Here is a 21,949-nt window from a genome sequence, read left to right on the forward strand (position 1 = left end):
TTGTAGATCTGGCTTTATGTCTGTGAATTCATACATGTTGATACATATAGCTCATTCATGTGGTAGAGGCAGTGCTTAACAAATATTCCATGCGCTTTTCTATGTTTCTCAGATTTTAGGTTGGGAATCATTGTACTGTGAGCAGAAACGAAGTGTGTTCAAGTTTGGGACAAGGCAATTAAAAGCATCACCCCTTTGTTGCCCTCCTTCAGCGAACTCGTAAGTCACATATTCCAGATAGGTCAATTGGGCAGCAGTAAGAACATGGAGGCTCCATCAGCCTGGGTGCTTGAGTGAAGTAGGGCAGAGCCTCTTGCTAACCTATGCTGGACTTACAAAATGAACAAGGAATAATCTTGTGCTAAGACACACATATGTAAACAAAATAGGAAGACAACTACCTTTCTGAGAGTATTCAAAAGCAGTGCTTTCAGTAGGGGGATAGATTAAAAACCTTTTGAAAATACTTCTATGATTCTAGATTGATTATTTATTCTCAGTTGCCTGGAGAATCAAATCTTACTCTTTAGTCTTTACCTTTTTTGAAGGTCTACTGTTAAGACAATACTTTCAGAATGGTGTTTACATGCTCATGAACTGTTTCAGACATGTTAGTTTTGTCTCTACAAGTGGATTTAAAGCTCTTTAAGAATCATGTCTTCGCGCTGGGCGCGGTGGCTCAAGCCTGTAATCCCAGCACTTTGGGAGGCCGAGGCGGGTGGATCACGAGGTTGAGAGATCGAGACCATCCTAGTCAACATGGTGAAACCCCGTCTCTACTAAAAGTGCAAAAAATTAGCTGGGCATGGTGGCACGTGCCTGTAATCCCAGCTACTCAGGAGGCTGAGGCAGGAGAATTGCCTGACCCCAGGAGGCGGAGGTTGCGGTGAGCCGAGATCGCGCCATTGCACTCCAGCCTGGGTAAAAAGGGCGAAACTCCGTCTCAAAAAAAAAAAAAAAAAAAAAAAAAAAAAAAAGAATCATGTCTTCTTTTGTACTCTAACCTTACACAGGTCTACATAGGCATGCAGTAACAACTGGTCTCTTCGTTGGCTGGGGAAGGTGAGGACTAATATTAAATGCCTACTTTGTTTAAGGGACCTTGCTTATGTTTCACATGAGTTATTTTGATCATTAGTATGTCCACCATAAAGATAAGGATATTAAAGCTAAGTAATTTTTCTTTGGTCACGGAGCTGGGGAGATGATGAAGGGTATGGGGAGGGCTGTAGAAACCAGTCTGTTTAAGTCTAAAGTCTTTGCTTTTTTCCCCCCTTTATCATCTTGTAAAATCTTTGCTTTTTGCTGGCTCTTAGCAGAGTGAGATCATTCCTAGTGTAGGACAGGAGCTTTAGAACAAAAAATGGGCAACAGAAAATAGTTTCTTTTCATAAAATTTTCAAACACTAAAACATTTTTTGAAGAGTTCCTAGTGCTCAAAATTGCTGGGTCTTACCTTGATCACCTCTGGAGTCTGCTGAATCAAAACTGCTGAAGTAGTATCATTGGCTTTATCACCAACAGGACTTCTACAGACTGATAAATTGGCCTGGGAGGAAGTTGTCAAGGTTTCCTGTAAAATTTGCATCATTTCCTTTTCTTGAGATAGGCTCCCTCTGCTTGATTTGCATTCAACTAGTTCTTGAGCAAAGTCTTCAATGCTTTCCAGGATTCGCAATAAGAGGGCTCGATCTTCTTCCTCTATTTTGTGTCCATTGGTTTCAATAATCCTTGTTAGACAGGAAGGTGAGACTTTTTCTACAGGTGAAGAGACTTTAGATTTAGGCTCAAGATCTACAAGGGTCTGACCAGTCAACTGACTGTGACTATTTAAAGAATTAGAGTTTTTACCCTTTGCAAGTGGCTCTCTTAGAGAAGTCTCCATCTTCTGTGAAAATGATTCCAAATCCATTAACAATTTATCTATTTCTTCTTGGCTATTGGAATTTGTAAAATCTCTCTGATCTCCCTCTTCGACTTTAGAAATTTTTGATTTACAGTCTTCTTTAGGCAGATGAACAAATGATTTCTCAAATATCTTACCAATTTCATTTTGCACTGAGGCAGGACATTTTTTAAGATGAGTAGCATGTTCTGGAAATTCTGCTCTACGTTCGTTTAACAACTCATGACTGGGTCCATTCTCTGTCTGTTGTTCTTTATCTAACGCTTTCTTTCCATCTAACTCTTCTTCAATATAAAGAGTTTCCATTAAGTCTCCAGAAGAAATATTTTCTAAAGGGTTCATGGTTAATGACTGTGATTGAACCTGGACAGCGTTTAGAGTTCTAGGATCATTTACCTCTAAGTTATATAAGGAATCTGCGGAGTTGTTTGGAATGGATTGTATAGTGTCCATTTTCCTGGAATTAGGCTTGTCATCTTGCAATTCAACAGTCTGAAATTGTCCAGAGTCAGAAGCCGAGAGCTGGACAACATCTTCATATTTAGGGGGTTGTTCAGTGCCAAATACTGGGGAGAAGGGAGTCAACTGTAAGGTAGGCATATTACTAATCAGTTCTGTGAAATCTAGAGCCTCATGATTCCCAGACTGCATGAATTCAAATGGTAACTTTTTCAGATATGATGCTAACCTGGTCATTACATTCATATACACAGCTTCAGAGCTAGAAATTGTATCATTATCACTTCCTTCACTGATGCTACTCCCTGACTTTTTCTTTATGCATTGTTTTATGATGTCTGTGCATTTTTTCAAATCCTCGGAGCATTTCAACAAGATGTCCAAGCACATCTTTATGTCTGTCCCAGAAGAAAAATTATCTATTTTATGTTTTTCCAAAATCTGAGTAACCAAGTCTTCTTCAGAGAAGTTTTGAAGAAACATGGAAGTCAGGTTCGTATCAAGCGAGTTTCTATGAGACAAAGGTTTTTCCTCAACTGAAGAACTCCGCAGTAAACCAAAAGACGGGGTGTTCCCATCGTTGTTATAATGGCCACAAAGCAAGTCTAAATCAACTGACCTCCTATTAAATGAGTCAGACTTAACTTTCCTTCCCTTTTTGTAAGCTGCATGGTTAGAGTTTTTGAGTTTTTCAAGGGAGAATTCTTTTATTTTCCCACTGGCAAAACTGATTGCTTCTCCTGCAATGTCCTTTAAGTTGCAGGTATTCTGAAATGTAGATCCTCTCTTGACCCTGGGTATGCCTGTGAAGGCCTGTTGGGGATAGTCTCCTTCAGCTGAGGAAAGCCCATTTTCATGGGGTAGAAACATAGAGTTCAGATCTGCATCTTTGAACTGAGACACAGGGATGTGCAAGAGGTCTGCACAAACACTATGATGTACCACAATGCAGTCAACTCCATGTGTGAAAGTGTGGCAGGTTCCAGTGCAATAATGTATAGCTTGCTCAAAACGTCGGTCTATCACCACGCTGCTATAGTGGTTCACAGTACTAACCACAAGTCTGTAAGTTGCTGCCATAATATCAAATCCACTTACTGTTTGGACTTGGAACTTTCTAGAACTTGCTTCATGAATTCTCCTAAATGACACTTAGCTGAAAGTATATTTAATAACAATGTTCAGTGGTTTCTTTCATATATAATGGCTTTTGCCTTGAAGGCAAACCATTTATATTTGAGGTTTGGTAACTATCAGAATACAGTAGCTGATGCACATGTGTGCTTGTACTAGCAAATTAAATAATTTACTAACTGTGCTTTTAAATTTTATTTAGTAATATCATGATACCATAGAATTATTTTGATGAAAGAATATCCTCTTTTAGTTCTTCAACGGTTCTATAACATGGAAATTTGCTGTTAGAAATTTACTGTCATAAATCTTAGTTGGTAGTAGAGAAGTACTGTGGTAACTGAGTCCTCCAAAGGTTTAAATGATCCATTTTTCTGCGAATGACAAAGAAACCTGTAATAAAAGAGAAAATAATTAAAAGGAAATATTTTTTAATACTGGAACTTTTAATTTCCTCTTTCTTTGCATCCCATATGCAGTTAATCACCAAGCCTTATTATCTGCCATACCCTTTACAGCTGATATTCAACTCATGCCTTTGTTTCATCACACCTTACACTCCTTACTGCCTAGAGTAATATTACCTCAACACTGCCTTGTCACATTTACCTCTGAGATGAATTTCTTATTGTACGCTCCTTACATGATACTAAGAAGCTTAGATTTATACGGCATTCTCATCCCTCACAGCTTAAGAATTCACACTTCTGATCTCCTCATGGATCATAACAAGTCTACTTCTTTTGACTTACTTTTAAGTCCCTCAACACCTGTGCCCATCCATCTAGAATCGCATTTTCTACTATGCCCCTGCACCAACCTTTTGCTTCCATCAATTTAGTCTTCTCAAAGATTATCAACACCTAGTACCTGTTCTTGAGTCTCAAACTTCCTCTACACTTAGTTCTCCCATAATTTTCTCCTTGCTTACTGAGAGAAAAACCAGCTTTCATTATTGATCTTGATCTCATCTCCCAGACCCTGCCCCATGCAGATATCTCTCTCTTTTCTGCATCAAGTGGACAGAATTTACTCATCACTTTTTTTTTTAAATGGCTTTTAAAACATACTATAGTTGCTTTCCAAGAAGGTTTTGTCAATGTATTTATTCAACAAATACTGACCACCTACTGTGTATACCAGCCTCTTTGTAAATGCTAGTGATAAAGCAGCAAATCAAACAAAGGGAAGAAAACCCAATATATAAGTTAAACATATAAACTTATCATATGGTGGCATGTGTTAAGGAGAAAAACGATGCAGGGCAAGGGTTTAGAAAGGTTGGGAGGGTGCTGTTTATGAAGAGGGGTCAGAGAAGACTAACTGACATCTGAAGAGCAAAGACCTGAAAGAAGAGAGGGAGCAGGCCAAGGAGGTATTATGAGGTATATCCTCCAGGGCAGAACAACCTTAAGTGCAAAGGCCCTAGAGTGGAGCATATATTATTTACTAAAAGAATGGCAAAGAAACCAAAGTGGGTGGAGCAAGGGGACAATGTGGGAGATGACATAGCCAGAAAGGAAAGGTGGGAGTCTAAAGCATGCAGAGTCTGTAGAGCACTGTGGTCTTAACTGTTAAGTTTTATTGGTCTTAACCCTAAGTGAGCTGGGAAACAACTGGTGGCTACTGAGCAGAAGAATGACATGATCACATTTCCATTTTAAATTGGTAATTTTAGCTGTTATGTTCAGAGACTTCAGAGTAGCAAGATAAGAAGCATGGAAACATGTTAGGGCCTACTTCAATAGGCCGGCAAGAAGGCTGGGAGGCTTGGATAACAGTTGTGGGGATACTTAGATGCTGTCTATACTTCAAAGGTACAGCCAACATGATTTGCTGAAGGTAGAATGTAGGAGGACAGAAGTAGGATACTACTTGATCTAGGATGGTACAATGAGGCAATGATGGGAAGGAGTGAAGTAAGGTATTACTTTCACTGCACCATCACTACACTGGTGTCATAAGAATGAAAATCTGCCAGGCACGGTGGCTCATGCCTGTAATCCCAGCACCTTGGAAGGCCGAGGATGGCGGATCGTGAGGTCAGGAGATTGAGACCATTCTGGCCAATATGGTGAAACCCCGTCTCTACTAAAATACAAAAAATTAGCTGGGTGTGGCGGTGGACACCTGTAGTCCCAGCAATTCAGGAGACTGAGGCAGGAGAATCTCTTGAACCCGGGAGGTGGAGGTTGCAGTAAGCTGAGATCATGCCACTGCACTCCAGCCTGGCAACAGATTGCGACTTGGTCTCAAAAAAAAAAAAAAAAAAAAAAAAAAGAAAATCTTTACTCATTTAATAATGAGAAACAGTACCTCATTGTTTTCACATTTTATTTAATAATGGAAAATGATTCATTTTGCCTATTTATTGTTCTTGGGTAAACTAGTTTTATTTGTTGCCCATTTAGGTATTAGAGACTTACTGAATACAGAATCAATTAGTACAATTAATTAATTCATGAAGAATACTTTCTTGTTTTGAATTCTTATACTGGCTAGACTATATTTCCTGGTTCTTTGGATCCAGTAATTACTATGTTTTTGTACCAGTACTACACTATTGTAAATTACTGTTTATTAAGTTTTACTACCTAGCATTGCCTCCTCAATCCCTAGTTCTGATTCTTTTTCTTTTCTTTTCTACCCTGTTAACTGATATGAGTCTTTTTTTATCCTCTAAATGTTCTTTGATGGTCTTCTAGATGAATTGTTGAACTGTCAATTTCAAGAAAAATACTACTGGACTTTGATTACAATTTTAACAAACTTATAAATTATTTTGAAGGAATACTGACATCATTACAATATTCAGATTTTTCACCCAGGGAGATATAAATCTGAATTCTGATACTCTTTTATCTCTCTGTAGTTTTCCTCCGGTGGGTCACATCTCATTCTTCTTGTCCCCCAGTATCTTAGCTTTGTTGCTATATAAATGGATCTTAACCTATTGTCTCATCGTCCACTTCCTTGTCTTCAAATCTCAAGTGGTGGTTTATATAAAACTATAAAATTAGAGATCACGCAAGGTAGATGAAGCTGAATTGGAAAAAAACTTCAAAGTAAAGGAGGTGACTAGTAATTCTTAAGTGAAAATATAAAAAAGCCAAAGAGGAAAAATGTTATAGAACAAAAGATGAGAATATGGTCACGCTACCTTTTCAAGAGATGTATATCCAAAACACAGGGAAGAAACAGACCTTTTTAGAGAAGTCCAAGATTTTGAAAGGGCTTTTGGGTAAAGATAAAAGGAAAGGTAAACGCAAAGGATAGTGTTGATAAAGTATAGTAGGAAAACTATATGAGAGATTGGGATTATTTCCTAATCCAGTTATAAAACTGGTCCAGAGGCAAAATACATAAATGTTGGAAAACTTAAATATCCAAATGCTTATTAAAACATGTGTCCAAAAATGCCTTTTTTTTTTTTTTTTTTTTTTTTTCTGAGACAGGGTTTCGCTCTTGTTTACCCAGGCTGGAGTGCAATGGCGCGATCTCGGCTCACCGCAACCTCCGCCTCCTGGGTTCAGGCAATTGTGCTGCCTCAGCCTCCTGAGTAGCTGGGATTACAGGCACGTGCCACCATGCCCAGCTAATTTTTTGTATTTTTAGTAGAGACGGGGTTTCACCATGCTGACCAGGATGGTCTCGATCTCTTGACCTCGTGATCCACCCACCTCAGCCTCCCAAAGTGCTGGGATTACAGGCTTGAGCCACCGCGCCCGGCTGTTTTTTTTTTTTTTTTTTTGAGATGGAGTCTTGCTCTGTCTTGCCAAGGATAGAGTGCAGTTGCGCCATCTCAGCTCACTGTGGCCTCTGCCTCCTGGGTTCAAGCAATTCTCCTGTCTCAGGCTCCCAAGTAGCTGGGACTACAGGCATGTGCTATCATACCTGGCTAATTTTGTATTTTTAGTAGAGACAGGGTACCACCATGTTGGCCAGGCTGGTCTCAAACTCCTGACCTCAGGTGATCTGTCTGCCTTGGCCTCCCAAAGTTTTGGATTACAGGCATGAGCCACTGAGCCTGGCCAAAAAAATTCTTGACATAAAAACAACTGTTTTTCTCTAAAATTTCAAAATAAATAAAGAGGGGAAGTATTTAGTTCTGAATATAACCAAAACAACTAGTCAATAAGGTAATGTGACAGAAAGTACAAGAAAGTATTCCTGTTATATTGGAATTTGAAACAGTCAAGGAAGGAAAAACACTGGCTAAAGTCAGACATGTGCTGTCCAATAAAACTTCCTGCATTGGTGGGAATATTCTTTATCTGCACTAACCAACATGGCACATTAGCCACATGGCGCTACTGCGTGCTTTAAATGAGGCTAGTGCAACTGAAGAATGGAATTTTGATTTAAAAAAAAAAACAACAACTTTAAACTTTGAAGTCATTTTAGACTCACAAAGAAGTTAAAAAAGCACAGAGAGTTCCTGTGAAGTCTTTCCCCAGTTTCCCCCAGTGATGACACCCTACATCACCATAGTACAGTGATCAAAACCAGGAAACTGCCATTGGTACTATCGACTACAGACCTTATTTGGATTTTACCAGTTTTACATGCACTCACCCTCTTTTTTTCTCCCTCTTTTCTTGTATAATAACTACTGCCACAATCAGAATACAGAACTTTCCCATCACCCCCTAAAAAATTCCTCATACTACCCTTTTGTAGCCACACGCTCACCCTGTCTGTAATTCCCAGCAAACGCTGATCTATTTTCCCCCACTATAATTTTATAATGTAAAAAAATGTTTTACATATGCAGTCATACAGTAGTAATCTTCTGAGACTGGCTTCTTTCACTTAATGTTTCTGAGATTCACTCACATTACCACATGTATCAACAGTTCATTCCTTTTTCTTGCTGAGTGGTATTCCATTTCATGGATCTATCACTGTTCACCCATTTGCCCATTAAAGGGTATTTATGTTGTTTCCAGTTTTGGCTTATTACAAACAAAACTGCTATGAATATTAGTACAGAGGCTTTGTGTGAATATAGTTTCCATTTCTCTTGGGTAAATACAAGTGTGAATGCTGGGTTCTATAGAAAGTATATCTTGAACCTTATGAGAAACTGCCAAACTGTTTACCAGAGTAGCTATACCATTTTACATTCCCACCAGCAACATATGAGAGATGTGGTTGATTCCACATCTTTGTTAGCATGTGTGGTACTGCCAGTATTTTCTATTTTAGCCATTCTAATTGGTGTGTAAGGATATCTCACTGTGGTTTTAACTTACAGTTCCCTAACAGCTACTGATGTTGAACATCTTTTCATGTGTTTATTGACCAGCCCCATGTCATCTTTGGAGAGGTACCTGTTTAAATCTTTGGGCTATTTTAATTAATCTTAATTAAAATACCCACATGAAGCTAGTGGCTACCATATGAAAGAGTATAGCTTTATTTTTTGTTGTTGTTTTTTTGTTTTGTTTTGTTTTGAGACGGAGTCTCACTCTGTTGCCCAGGCTAGAGTGCAGTGGTGTGATCTTGGCTCACTGTAACCTCTGCCGCCTGTATTCAAGCATTTCCCTGCCTCAATCTTCTGAGTAGCTGAGATTACAGGAGCCCATCATCATGCCCAGCTAATTTTTGTATTTTTAGTAGAGATGGAGTTTCACCATCTTGGCCAGGCTGGTCTCGAACTCCTGACCTCGTGATCTACCCGCCTTGCCCTCCCAAAGTGCTGAGATTACAGGTGTGAGCCACTGTGCCCAGCCAGAGAGTACGGTTTTAAATAACAAAGCAGCTTTCAGAAATTCTTTAAAAGAAAATATGAAGAAAAAGATATGGCAAAAATGAACACTACTGAGTTTTAAAAATAAAATCTGATGAACTTTTCATGAGTCATCTTGCTGAGAAAGAAAAAGGGAATGGGGGTAAGACTTAAAGAACAAATCACAAATTTAGGTCTTTGAGTATGTTTTGAAAGGACATCAATAGTAGAAAACCAAACCCCAAGGAGAGCCACCAACTACTTATGAGAAATTTCGAGTCTAAAATCATTTGATTAAAAAAAAAAAGCCAAAGCATCAAAGATTACTTTCCCTGGTATTTCACACCTATGGGTGTCAAATTCTGCCTTTTTGTTCAGACCATAATTCAACTGATGTTCAGTTAACCAGATGGAATCTTAGACATGAAATCAAATCCAACTATTTTCAATCAGAGATCCAACCTAACTTGGAACCACAATGCTATTCTAAGTCTAAGAGAAAGCTAGACTGCATGGGTTTGAATTCCAATCCTGCGAGTGTGGCCTAATACAAGCTGATTAACCCTGTCAGTCTGTTCCAACTGCGAAATGGAGAGAATAATAATAACCATCTCATGAAGATTAAGTTAACACATGTCAGATGCTTACGGCAATACCTAAGACACAGGAAATGCACAATAAATATTATTGCTGTTATTGCTCTAATTCACTTACCAAACATTTCCTACTCTGTGCCAGATCCTGGGAGAATGATGCCAAATGACATATAGTGATGGTCTTCAGAGTGCTCAATGTTTAATGAAGGCAGGGATAGAAGCAAGCAAGCACAGCAGCTATCAGGAGTGAGGGCAAATTTCTCCCATTTTGCTCCCACAATTAATAAATGTTCTCTTCAGAAAAGATGTATTCACAAGTAGAAATAAACACTGTTGATATTCTTATGAATATACTTTAACTTTCTCTTATGAAAAATTATAAAGATTTTTTTTTTTTTTACAAAATTTGGACCATACTATAACTTACTTCCATGTCAAAATAGACATAAATCATTTTAATGAAAAAATAACATTCTGTCATATAAATAAAATAATTCATTTAGCCATCTGTTATTGCTGAAGATTTAGGTTATTTACTGTTTGTTTTCAAATAAGCAGTGATAAACATTCTTTTACATATACTTTATATAGCTATATTTTCTTAATAGTAAAATGCTGAGTCAAAAGGTGTGTATGTGTATATACTTTTTCAAAAAAGGTCATTAGATATGTAGCGCCAGTCTAGGAGACAGCCTGTTTCCCCATGTTTTCCTGGACTGATTCCTCTCTTTAAATTTTTTGTAATTTGATTGATGAAAAAATGGAAGTACATTGTTTTAACCTTCATTTCCTCGAATGCTGGTAAGCCTGAATATCTTCTCACTCACCTATTAGACATTTTGTCATTGTTCACTTGTGAAGCCTTTCTTCCCGTTCTGTCTGTTTTGAGAGGGAGCATCTAAATCAGACTGAAGAGTCAAGAAAAGCTTCCCAAAAATATAGCAATGTAGGTACATAATTTTGAAGGATCAATGAGAGCTACTTAGACAAAAAGGAAGGGAAGAATACTCCAGGTAGAGGGAAACATAAGTGAAGGCAGAGAGACAGAACACAGCACAGTGAGTCCCGAAGTACAAGTAGTTCCAGCTAGTTTCACTGGGGGGAGTGTAGAGACAAGCAAGAGGGCAGGAAAAGAGAGCAGCAGGCACTAAACCACAGTTGGCCTTGTATGCTTAAACTTAGGAGTCTGAACTTTATTCTGAAAGCTATGAGAAAAACAAAGACTTTTAGGCTAGAGTAACGTGATGAGATTTGTTATAGAAAGATCACTGTAGCACTTGAGTGGAGGATAGATAGAGAGGAACCAGACTAAAGACTTAGAAATCAATTAGGAGGTCATTATAAAAATCTATCAAGTAGGTGACAGTAATAACAAAGAGGAGGGCACCGATTAGATTAGCCCAAGAATCCACAGAACTAGCCCAAGAATCCACAGAACGGCAGGAGGGGAAAGTTGACAGGGAGGAATCTTGGGTTTCTGGCTTAAGTACTGGGAGACTTGTCTTGCTACTTCAAAGACAGACTTTTTGTTTTTGTTTTGTGTGGGGGTGGCCACAGGACAGTTAGAAGGAGCCTAAGAAAGAGAAAAAGATAAGAAAACCAGGAGAAAGCAGTTTTATGGAGACTGAAAAAGGGGCTTTCCAAATGGAGGTCACCAGCATTGTATGTTACTAAGTGATCAAGGAAAAACAAAAACTTGATTTGCCAAAATGAAGGTTGCTGGTACCCCTATCAAGTGCAATTTCAGGGACTTGGTGTCAAAAGAAGTGGTGTAGGTAGACCAGATTTTCCACCAGTTTTTTTTTGCTAAGAAAAGGAGGGCTATAAAATGTCAGCTAGAAGAGAATGGAGATATGAATTTTTTCTTAAAGGATAGAAGATATTTGAGCTTGTGTACATGTTGAAGGGAAAGATGCAGTGGAAGCTTTGAGGACACAGGAACTAGTAGCCAAAGCCTCGGTGAGGGGATTAGTCTCAGAGGAAGGTGGGTACCTTTCCCAGTGAGGCAGGAGGAAAGAAACCAATTTATAGATGGAAGAAGAATATAAGGATTTTTTTTTTCCATGACAGCTTCTACTTTTCTCAGTGAAACTGAAAGTAAAATTATTTATTAAAGATTAGGAGACAGGAGAGGTATTAAGGAATTTGGGAAGATAGTGAAAATCCGAAATAGATGAAAATAAGGAGTATCTGATTAGAAACAGGCAAAAGTAAGGACAGATCGTGAAACATTCAGCAGGATTGATGTAGAAATAGAGATGGTACAAATGACTGGATTGATCCAGGGCTTCTCATGAAGGCTGGAATACAAAAAGAATTGCAGCAAGAGATTCAAGTAGGTGTAAGCACTCACAGGAGAAGTATGAGGTAATGTTTATTGATTGAATAATGTTGACCAGGAAGGAGCAAAGGAGAGAAAAAGTCCCTTAGCAGTTTACTAAAAATCTCCCACTAGGATGACATCTGTTTATGCAATACACTTTGACTCTAATTCTTAGATTAACCAACAAATATTTCTCTGCATATTAGCGGAGACTTCATTAAATCATTTGAGATGTAGACAGTCTATTTTTTCATCACGCTTCTTTTAAAAGTTGATAAAGATAAAAGTGCCTCTGCTAACTTTAAGCAAAATAAATGAGAAGACAAGAAAACTCAAAGTGGAAAAGAAAACCTTGAAAATTTTCACACAAAAAGCAGTATTTTAGAAGAAAAGTTTGGTTATAAATACATTTTTAAAAAGCAGCAGTCTTCAAGTAATAGGTACAAAGAGAAAGTTTTTGGTGCCAGAATCACATTAATTATTGAGCTACAGTATTTTTCAATTCTAAAATATATTTTTGGGGACATTTTAGCATCACTGAAATGGAAATACATCTTAGTTGGTAGCATCTTAAAACCCCTATTGGCCAGGCAGAACTGTGACACAGTTGTCATTTATTGAACACACTCTAGTAAGATTAAGAAAACACCATCATAAAAAAAAAAATGCAGAATGTCTAGGCAGAAAATTCCCAAAGATCATAGCAGAAGACTCTTTTAAGAAAGGCTTTGGCTGGGCACAGTAGCTCATGCCTGTAATCCCAGCATTTAGGGAGGCTGAGGCAGGCCGATTATGCGGTCAGGAGATTGAGAACATCCTGGCCAACATGGTGAAACCCCGTCTCTACTAAAAACATAAAAATTAGCTGGGCATGGTGGCATGTGCCTATAATCCCAGTTACTGGGGAGGCTGAGGCAGTAGAATCGTTTGAACCAGGGAGTCAGAGGTTGCAGTGAGCCAAGGTGACACCATTGCACTCCAGCCTGTCGATAGAGCGAGACTCTGTCTCAAAAAAGAAATGAAATGCTTCATCACTAAAATACTCTGGATGGCAGAGAAAGAAAGCATGAACATAGGTGGCTCTAAATTAAAAAGTGATTTTAAAGAGTCTGAATCTGGATGGAAGAAATTCTAGAAATATTTTAACCAATTATTTCCACTGTATTTTATTTATGTATGCACAAGAGTGATATATAATTAAAAATATGTGTCAGGCTGGGTGCAGTGCCTCATGCCTATAATCCTGCATTTTGGGAGGCCAAGGTGAGCAGATTACCTGAGGCCAGGAGTTCACAACCAGCCTTGCCAACATGGTGAGACCCCATCTCTACTAAAAATACAAAAATTAGCTGGGCATGGTGGTGCATGCCTGTAATTCCAGCTACTTGGGAGACTGAGGCAGGAGAATGGCTGGAGCCCAGGAGCTGAAGGCTGCAGTGAGCTGAGATTTCACCATTGCACTCCAGTCTGGGCGACAGAGTAGGACTCCGTTTCAAAAAAAAAAAAAAAAAAAAAAAATCTGTCAACATAAGTCCACAGAACTCCTTCAATAAGTAAAAAAAGTTCTAGATGATAAGCATTCTATCATAGTCAATAGAGTTTTTTCTTTCTTAATGGTACATGAAATAATGAGTGTTTTATAATCTTGATATAAAATAGAAAAAATTTCAATCTAAGGCCAGGTGTGGTGGCTCATGCCTGTAATCCTACCACTTTGGGAGGCCAAGGTGGGTGGATCACCTGAGGTCAGGAGTTCAAGACCAAACTGGCCATCATGGTGAAAACCCATCTTTGAAAAAAAAAAAAAAAAAAGAGGCCGGGCACTGTGGCTCAAGCCTGTAATCCCAGCACTTTGGGAGGCTGAGGCGGGTGGATCACGAGGTCAAGAGATCGAGACCGTCCTGGTCAACACGGTGAAACCCCGTCTCTACTAAAAATACAAAAAATTAGCTGGGCATGGTGGCGTGTGCCTGTAATCCCAGCTACTCAGGAGGCTGAGGCAGGAGAATTGCCTGAACCCAGGAGGCGGAGGTTGCGGTGAGCCGAGATCGCGCCATTGCACACCAGCCTGGGTAACAAGAGCGAAACTGTCTCAAAAAAAAAAAAAAAAAAAAAAAAGAAAAAGAAAAAATTTCAATCTAAATATCTATTATAGTCTCCTTTATGCCGCTAGTAAAAAAGACTACTTGGGAAATAATAATTGTTCTGAATGTGTATATTTACGCCACCTCAGGTCTGTGGCATGCTGCCAGCCCCACCCCCCAGGCCTTTGGTCTCTACTGGTCCTTTCATCTACACAAAAGGCCAGAATCTGTTTTCCTAATTTCTGGCTAAGTGGTTCATATGCATCTTCAGAGTTCATTCAGCAAATATTTATCAGGCACTTACCATTACCATCACTTTAAGCAGATTACGATTACTCTAACAAGTACTTTCCAGAGACTATGGAAAATTCCACAATAAACTGCTATGTGGCAATTCCTAATGAAGCAGATCTGCTATGAAACAATGGTTTAGAAGCAGCAGATAAGGAAAGTTAGGATGGAGAAGCACTGGATTTTGAAAGATAAGAGCCTTATCAGGTAAAACTGGGTTGGACTGGGCCTTGTAAACAAAAAGGAATTCTATGAAGGAAGAAGAGATAGAAAAAGGCTTGTGTGTTTGGAGAAGTATTAAGGAGTGTGGTATTGGTAAGGTTGAAAATGTACAGCATGGGTTTCACAGTTTTAAGGTCTCCTCCAAACAAGAAGAACGAGAAACAGGAAGGCAAACTCCATCTTTAAAAACCTAGGAGACACCTGTAATCCCAGATCACTATATATGAAGACAGAAAGGAGAAGAAGGAATGATAAGTGACTCAGTTTACTGATGGCAAGCAAACCAATTTACCCTGCACAACCCAAAGAAAGGCAAGGTTTGTTGGTAGCAGGTACCACAGAAAATGGAGTAGGGTAGAGGACTGAACATAGAGGGCTATTTAAAAGTCATCTGTAAAAGAATAGTTAGTTCTCCCTACCCAACTCCACAAACTCAGAAAATCATCCTTCTTTCACCCTGCTGAAAATAGAAAGTTTATGTGCTGAGAGGAAAAAGGTGAACCAGAAAAACACCAACATCAGGGGCATCAGACAAAGACAGCAGTAAAGGATTGAAAATAAAAGAGGCCAGAAACCAGGTCACCAAAAACCAGGCTTACTACTTCCAGCTCCTAGGACCCACTGTGGATTAAAAATAATCTTTTTCTGGAGAAACAGAAACATCACCTAGCTACATGATCACCTTACAGTGAAGTCCACTAATTGACAAATGCTGCCCACGAACACAGAGCTTCCCCTCAGCTTTTTAGAGCTTCACTTTTATTCTGAAATCAACTTTACTGATAATTTACATACAATAAAAACATATTAAGTATGCAGTCCAATGAGATTTGACAAGAGCCATGTAACCACTGCCTTAAAAAAGAACATTTTTAACACTGCAAAATTATCTGTAGGCCCTTTCCCAATTTCCCTCACCCACAATATCCAACAACCACGGATCTGATTTCTATTACTATAGATTAAGTTTTGCCAGTTCTAGATCTTCATATTAACATAGTTATATATGTACTTTTCTCTCTGGCTTCTCTCATTTAGCACTTAGTTTTAAGATTTATCCGTTTTACTATCTGTTATCAATCATACATTCCTTTTTGCTGCTGAGTAGTATTCTACTGTATGAATATACCAGAATGTGTTTTATCCATTTTTTGAATAGATAAAACACATTCTGGTATATTCATATAGCTCATGGACATTTGAGCTGTTTCTAGTTTAGGTTATTATGAATTAAAGCTACTATGAACAATCAAGTAAAAATATCTTTTTGTGAATATGTGTTCATTTCTTTTGGGTAATCAGCAATAGAATTACTTCATCATGATAAATGTACATTTAACTTTATAAGAACCTGCAAAACTGTTTTCCAGTGTGGTTCTACCATTTTATACCCTTAGCAGCAGCACCTGAGAGCTCTAGTAGCTCTGCATCCTTTCAGATACTTGTCAATTTTAGCCATCTTAGTGAGTGTGACGTGGTAACCCACTGTGGTTTTAATTTGCATTTCCCTGCCGACTAATGATGTTGACTATTTTTTCATATGCTTATTAAAAATTCATAGATATCTTCTTTTGTAAAGTGTCTATACAGAATCTTTTATTACTGAATTCTAAGGGTTCATTTTATATATATATATATATATATATATATATATATATATATATATGTATATATTTTAAACACAGGTCCTTGGCTGGATGCAGTGGCTCTGGCCTGTAATCCCAGTACTTTGGGAGGCTAAGGTGGGTGGATCATGAAGTCAGGTGTTCAAGCCCAGCCTGGCCAATGTAGTCAAACCCTGTCTCTAAAAAACAAAACAAAACAAAACAAACAAAAAACCCCACAGACATTATTTCCTAGTCTGTGGCTTCTCTTTCCATTTTCTCAGCAGTGGCTTTTGAAGAGTAGGAGGTTTTAATCCTGTGAATTAATTTTCATCAATCCAATTAATCATTATTTTCTTTTAGAGTTAAAACATTTGTATATACTACCTTAAGATCTTTGCTTATCCTAAGGTCATAAGGATTTTCAATGGTTTTATAGCTGAAAAGAATGAAACACTTTCCTCTCTTGACTCCTGGGATGTATTTGTCTGGTTCTCCACCTGCCCTTTGAAAATTCACTGTCTGTTTCCTTTCTTGCATCTCTCTTCTTGTCCTCTATGTGCCAGCCTTCCTAGAGTTTTGTCCTTTGCCCCCTTTTGCATCCTACATATGCTCAATCTTGTCCACTCTTGTGGCTTTAAAACCTTTATCTGGTGCTTCCTCTCAAATATTTAATTCCTGTCTCTTCACTGCCAAGTATATCCAACTACATGGGGAATATTTTCTCCTGAATGTCCATGACTGAAGCTGAATTCATCTCCCTGCAAACATTAGAGATACACTTTTCTGGGTGTCTCTCCCTAATTTCATGGAGAAATTTGGGAAGTTAATATAATCTTAAACATTAATGTAATGATGGAAATTGTAGAATCGTGTTACACATACTTTGTTGCTATTTATTTGTTCCACTTCAGGAAACATCTGGAGCAGAGTATGAGGTAAAGAAATTCCACTGCTTATCTCAGCTAATGAAAGGGTTCAAGAAGAAATGATCAACATCAATCATAGACAAAAGACAGAGTTGACTGAATGTCCATGTCATTTAGGTGGATCACTTGAAGACTGAGAGCAGAAAAAACTAGAAAATTGTCTCAAAAACTTTTTTATTTAACATGGACATGTCATGATTCAGAAGTAATGAGTCATTTAGAAATAATAAAACTATTACTTTGCCTGGAAAACATAGGCAATGTTGGGGCGATGACTCAGTGTGGAAACTGCTTCCAACAGAACAGTTTAAAGGAATACCAAAAATGTACTGTAAGGCCTATTTGTGGAACAAAAAAGGAGACCTGGAATATTTTATTTGTTGTGTCCACTTCAAAAAGAGTTGAGAAATTTAAAATAAAATAAATAAAAATAAAATTAATATAGTTGAGAAAATAAAACATCTCTTACAGAAAAGATTTTCTGATGCTTAAAGAAATGGTATATATGGGTATCAAAGAACAATTAATGCTTTAGTTTAGGGCTAATGTCTGAATGAAGCTAAGGGTAATATAAAAACATTCAGCAGCAGACCTGATTTGAGCACATGGGAATTAGGAAGTACTTAAAAACTTACTTTTATTTTTACCACAGTGGAGAAACAGAAAATGTGGCTGAGGGGAAAAAGCACAAGGTGAGTCAGTCAGGAGCTCCTGATCTCAGCTTCTGCATTGACCAGCTCGGTAACTTGGTCAAGTCACTTCCCTCACTGGGATTTCATCTTTTCGTCAGGAAAAACAGGATTAAAGATGGCTCTGGGGTCTAGAGAAAAGCAAAATTTGTTTTTTCTTGGTTTGAATTAGGAAAGGGCTACATTTACCAGAAAACTATTTTGTATTATTTGATGTCAGAAGTATGAAAAACTGGCTATTAATTTTTAATGCATGTAATTTGCAAAGCTACTGATTTCTCTGAGAACTATCTCCAAAAGGAATATCTGAGGTTAAATTTTTACCATTTTCTAATATAAAAAATTCTTTATTATGTATTCCAAAATATCACCAATAGTTTTTGTCTCTGTCTAGCTGTATTTTAAGTTACTTTAGTTCACACAATTTCCTTTTCTAAGTATTTTTCTTATTTTGGAGGCAAACATAAAAATCAGGTAACATTCTATAGGCAAAATGCATTTAGGCAACTTAGAAGAACACATGTATTTTACAACATAGTTTAATAAACATTGAGTCACACCACAGACCAGGTACCCTTCAACATAAAGAACTATGAACTCTATGGTTATGCCTTAAGCAGCTCACAATCTGAGTAGGCATGAAAGCAGATACATAACCTTTAGGCAAAAGGAAGGCACATCAGAGAGGTTATCTGCCAAACCCAGTCCTGGAATAAAGAAGCAGTAGTTGGCTGAAGAAAGGGAAAACATCCTGTGAGAAGAGGGAGCAAAGCAGAAAGCAGCATGGGATATGTGAGAGCTAGCAGGAACCTGGTATTATTTGAGTGTCAAGTTTGAAGACAGGCTTCCAGGAGCCAAAGCTGAAGGATTGGGGCAAAGGCAACAGAGCATCAGAAAGCCCCTGGGCAGTTACACATTGGAGGTGGGGGAGGAGACAAGGTCAAATGTGCACTGTGGGATATTACTCTTGCAGCATTGTGGAGGACAGACTTGAGAACACAAGAAGAAGCTGGGTAGGCCAGGTAGAAGGCCTCCGCAGAGTTTAGAAGAGAATCAGTAAGGCTACAAATGAAGGGAGCTCAGGGGCTTAAGTGACTAATCTCTATCGCAAAACTAGAGCTGTCCTTTTCTAAATTCCTGTACAAGTACAAATTCTGGTCAAAGTTAACAAGAAATCAAAATTTGTTAACTAAAGTATGAATATATTTTTAAAAGGACTGTATTAAGTTTATATTAAGTACTCCAAATTTTCAGAGCATTATAGAAAACAAACAAGGCTTGTTTATAGGAATTCATGAGCTAAAATTAACAGGTAAATTCATTTAAGAGATATTTATTGAGCTCCTCCTGGGTCCTGATGAAGATCACATTCTAGGACAATTCCTTTTAGAACATCATTTTTACAGCCTCCTTCCCTTCCCTGACAAGATAGTTTTGATAGAAGTGAGCAGAGAGGGTCTTCAGAGTCTAAATTCTAGAGGCTGATCAAGAACCTACTGTAAAAGAAATAGAATCATGAGATCAGGGAAAAGCTGCTTGTGTGGGATGGTAAGAGAAGAATCCCAGAGAATGGTATGGATGGCAGTAAGCTAGAGTAAAGCCTGGACTTGCCTTCAATGCAGTTTGGAATTGACAAACCAAAGTTACGGTTTTTTTGTTTTTAACAATAGTTTTAACCTTTATAAAAGTAATGACCACAGAAATAAGACAAACTGCAGACAAAAGTGAGAGTGATACCAGAGCAATTACACAGAGGAAAGCAAAGATCACAGCTAGAGGTAGTATTAATGTGAACATTTTTGTAAGTATCCTTTTGGACTTTAAAAATACATATACATATAAACAGTCATGGAGATTTTTGTGCATATAATTTTTTAAACAAAAGTGAGATTAAATTATAGTTTATTGCCTGTTTTTCTTCCACTTAATATAGAGAAACTCCTTTCCCTGAAAATAAAAATCCATAGTATACAATCTATAGGCATTGTATGGGCACAGTAAATTTACTCATTTAACTCTCTAGTAAGGCACGTTAGGCTGTATGGTAAGTAAGGTACAGAAACGAAGCAAGCGATGAGCAAATGAGAAAACTGACTTCAGCAGTGGCAGCATTTTGAATATTTTAAAGGTACAAAGAAGGTAAGACATATGGTAGTTCAGGAGGTTTTTGTGTTCCAGACATGGATGAATAATGTCTGAATCTGGAATTCTTTGTGGCTGAAGAATTATTTCCAAGAGGGAAACAAAAAAGGACTGCAACCCAACACATACTATAAATGAAGTAATTTCAAATCTTCACATCTGCAGAACAGATAGATAGAATGTCAAGAAAGCACTGAGACAACTAAAAACAGCGGGTGGACTGCCAGGGAAAAACCAAGTCCCATTCTAATGAACATCCACAACCACAGCTTTCCAAGGAAGTGGCAGAACTCCCAAAGTATACTCTAATAGAAGGTGTACTTTCTCATGAGATTCCAGGTGGCTTTAAGACTTCATGTATCCTCTGGGTCTCCACTTTCCCAAGTGTTTGGGTAAGCTCTGTGGGTTACAAACTGTGCTTGACAGAGTTCCCTTGGAAGCTGCATTTCTTACTGCAACAAGAACAGCTCTGCTTTTTATATGTTTTAGATATTGGCTCTCTTAAAAAAAAAAAAGTTTTACTTGAAAAAGCAGTTCCAAAGTAAAAAGTGTTCTTAAAATAACAGAGTGAAAAAAAATAACATTCCCCCTTCAGTTTGTTAACCACAAAGGGGAAAATGTAAATACATAATGGAAAGATATGAACATTTTCCACCTTAACACGTTAGACAAACTGGGCATCACTAATGGTGGGACAATCACATCATATGTGTCTCCCAAAATGATTCAGTGTGAAGACTGCAGCATCATTGATGGTATTTCCTCACCAAAAATATTTAATCAATCAACCATTTACATCTAATGTCCAATTCCAGAAAATGCAGGATATAGAGAAATAAGTTAATACCATGAGGAAGCAGAGAAATTCATGATATGGATCATTCTATAAGACAGCTGGCCTGGTGTCTTCAGTGGGTGGCTTAGGGGAAAAGAAAGCAAAAGGGACACCACATATAAAGGCTCTGAGGTGGAAGTACAGCTTGAATGTTTTAGCAAGAAGGAGAATGCCAGTGTGCTAGATTTTGCTGTTACCTAAGTGAGATGGAAAGCTACTGAGGAGTTTTAAGCAGAGAAATGGTATGACCTGATGTTCTTCACAAAATCATTCTGGCTGTTAGGATGAGAGCAAGCTATAGGGACAAGAGCAGAAGAGGGAGACCAGAAAGGGGGCTATTAGAATAATCCAGGCAAAAGATGATGCTGGCTTGGACTAGGTTATGGTAGTAGGGGCAGGGTGAAACGTGGTCAGATTCTGGATATATTTTCAAAGAGGAGCCAGTAGGATACATGAGTGGGTTTTATGGAAAAGAGGGAGGTCAATAATAAATCTCAGAGTTTTTAAAAAAACTTTTTTTTTTTTTTTCCTTGAACAACTGAAGATGAGAACGCCATTAATTGAGACTGGAAAGACTGAAGAAAGAATAGATTTGTTTGTGAGAGAGGAAGTAGTGGTTGCAAGGAGGATCGGTAGTTCAGTTTTGGACATGTTAATTTTAAGATGCCTATTAAGATGTTCAGGTACAGGTGTCCAGAAGGCTGCTAGAGAACTGAGCCTGGAGTTTAGGGGACAGATCTGGATTGACACAAATTTGGGAGTCATAGTTTAAAGTAAAACTAGATGAGATCACCAAGGGATGGAATACAGAGATACCCATCTGTATGAGGAGATATCCAAAGGCTGAGCCATGGGGCACTTCAAACATGCAGAGTGGCACCGTCCAATGGAACTTTCTGTGATGATGAAATATTTATGTCTGCACCATGCAACAGTAGTCACTTCCCACATGTGGTTATTGAGCACCTGAAATACAGCCAATTGAAATAGCTACATGTAGCTAG

General features: G+C 38.1%; 1 protein-coding gene across 2 annotated transcripts in view; it reads right to left on the bottom strand.

Moving 5' to 3' along the window:
• The window catches only part of PPP2R3A (protein phosphatase 2 regulatory subunit B''alpha), a 161,382-nt gene that overhangs the window by 117,929 nt on the left and 21,504 nt on the right, over positions 1–21,949 (bottom strand). For both annotated transcript variants that reach the window (XM_039461890.2, XM_039461891.2), the window contains exon 2: positions 1,457–3,892. In XM_039461890.2, the coding sequence (XP_039317824.1) occupies positions 1,457–3,445 (1,989 nt within the window). In that variant the 5' untranslated portion in view covers positions 3,446–3,892. The remainder of the gene's footprint in view (positions 1–1,456; positions 3,893–21,949) is intronic.

Source organism: Saimiri boliviensis, chromosome 9 (assembly GCF_048565385.1).
Source record: "Saimiri boliviensis isolate mSaiBol1 chromosome 9, mSaiBol1.pri, whole genome shotgun sequence".
NCBI lineage: Eukaryota > Metazoa > Chordata > Mammalia > Primates > Cebidae > Saimiri > Saimiri boliviensis.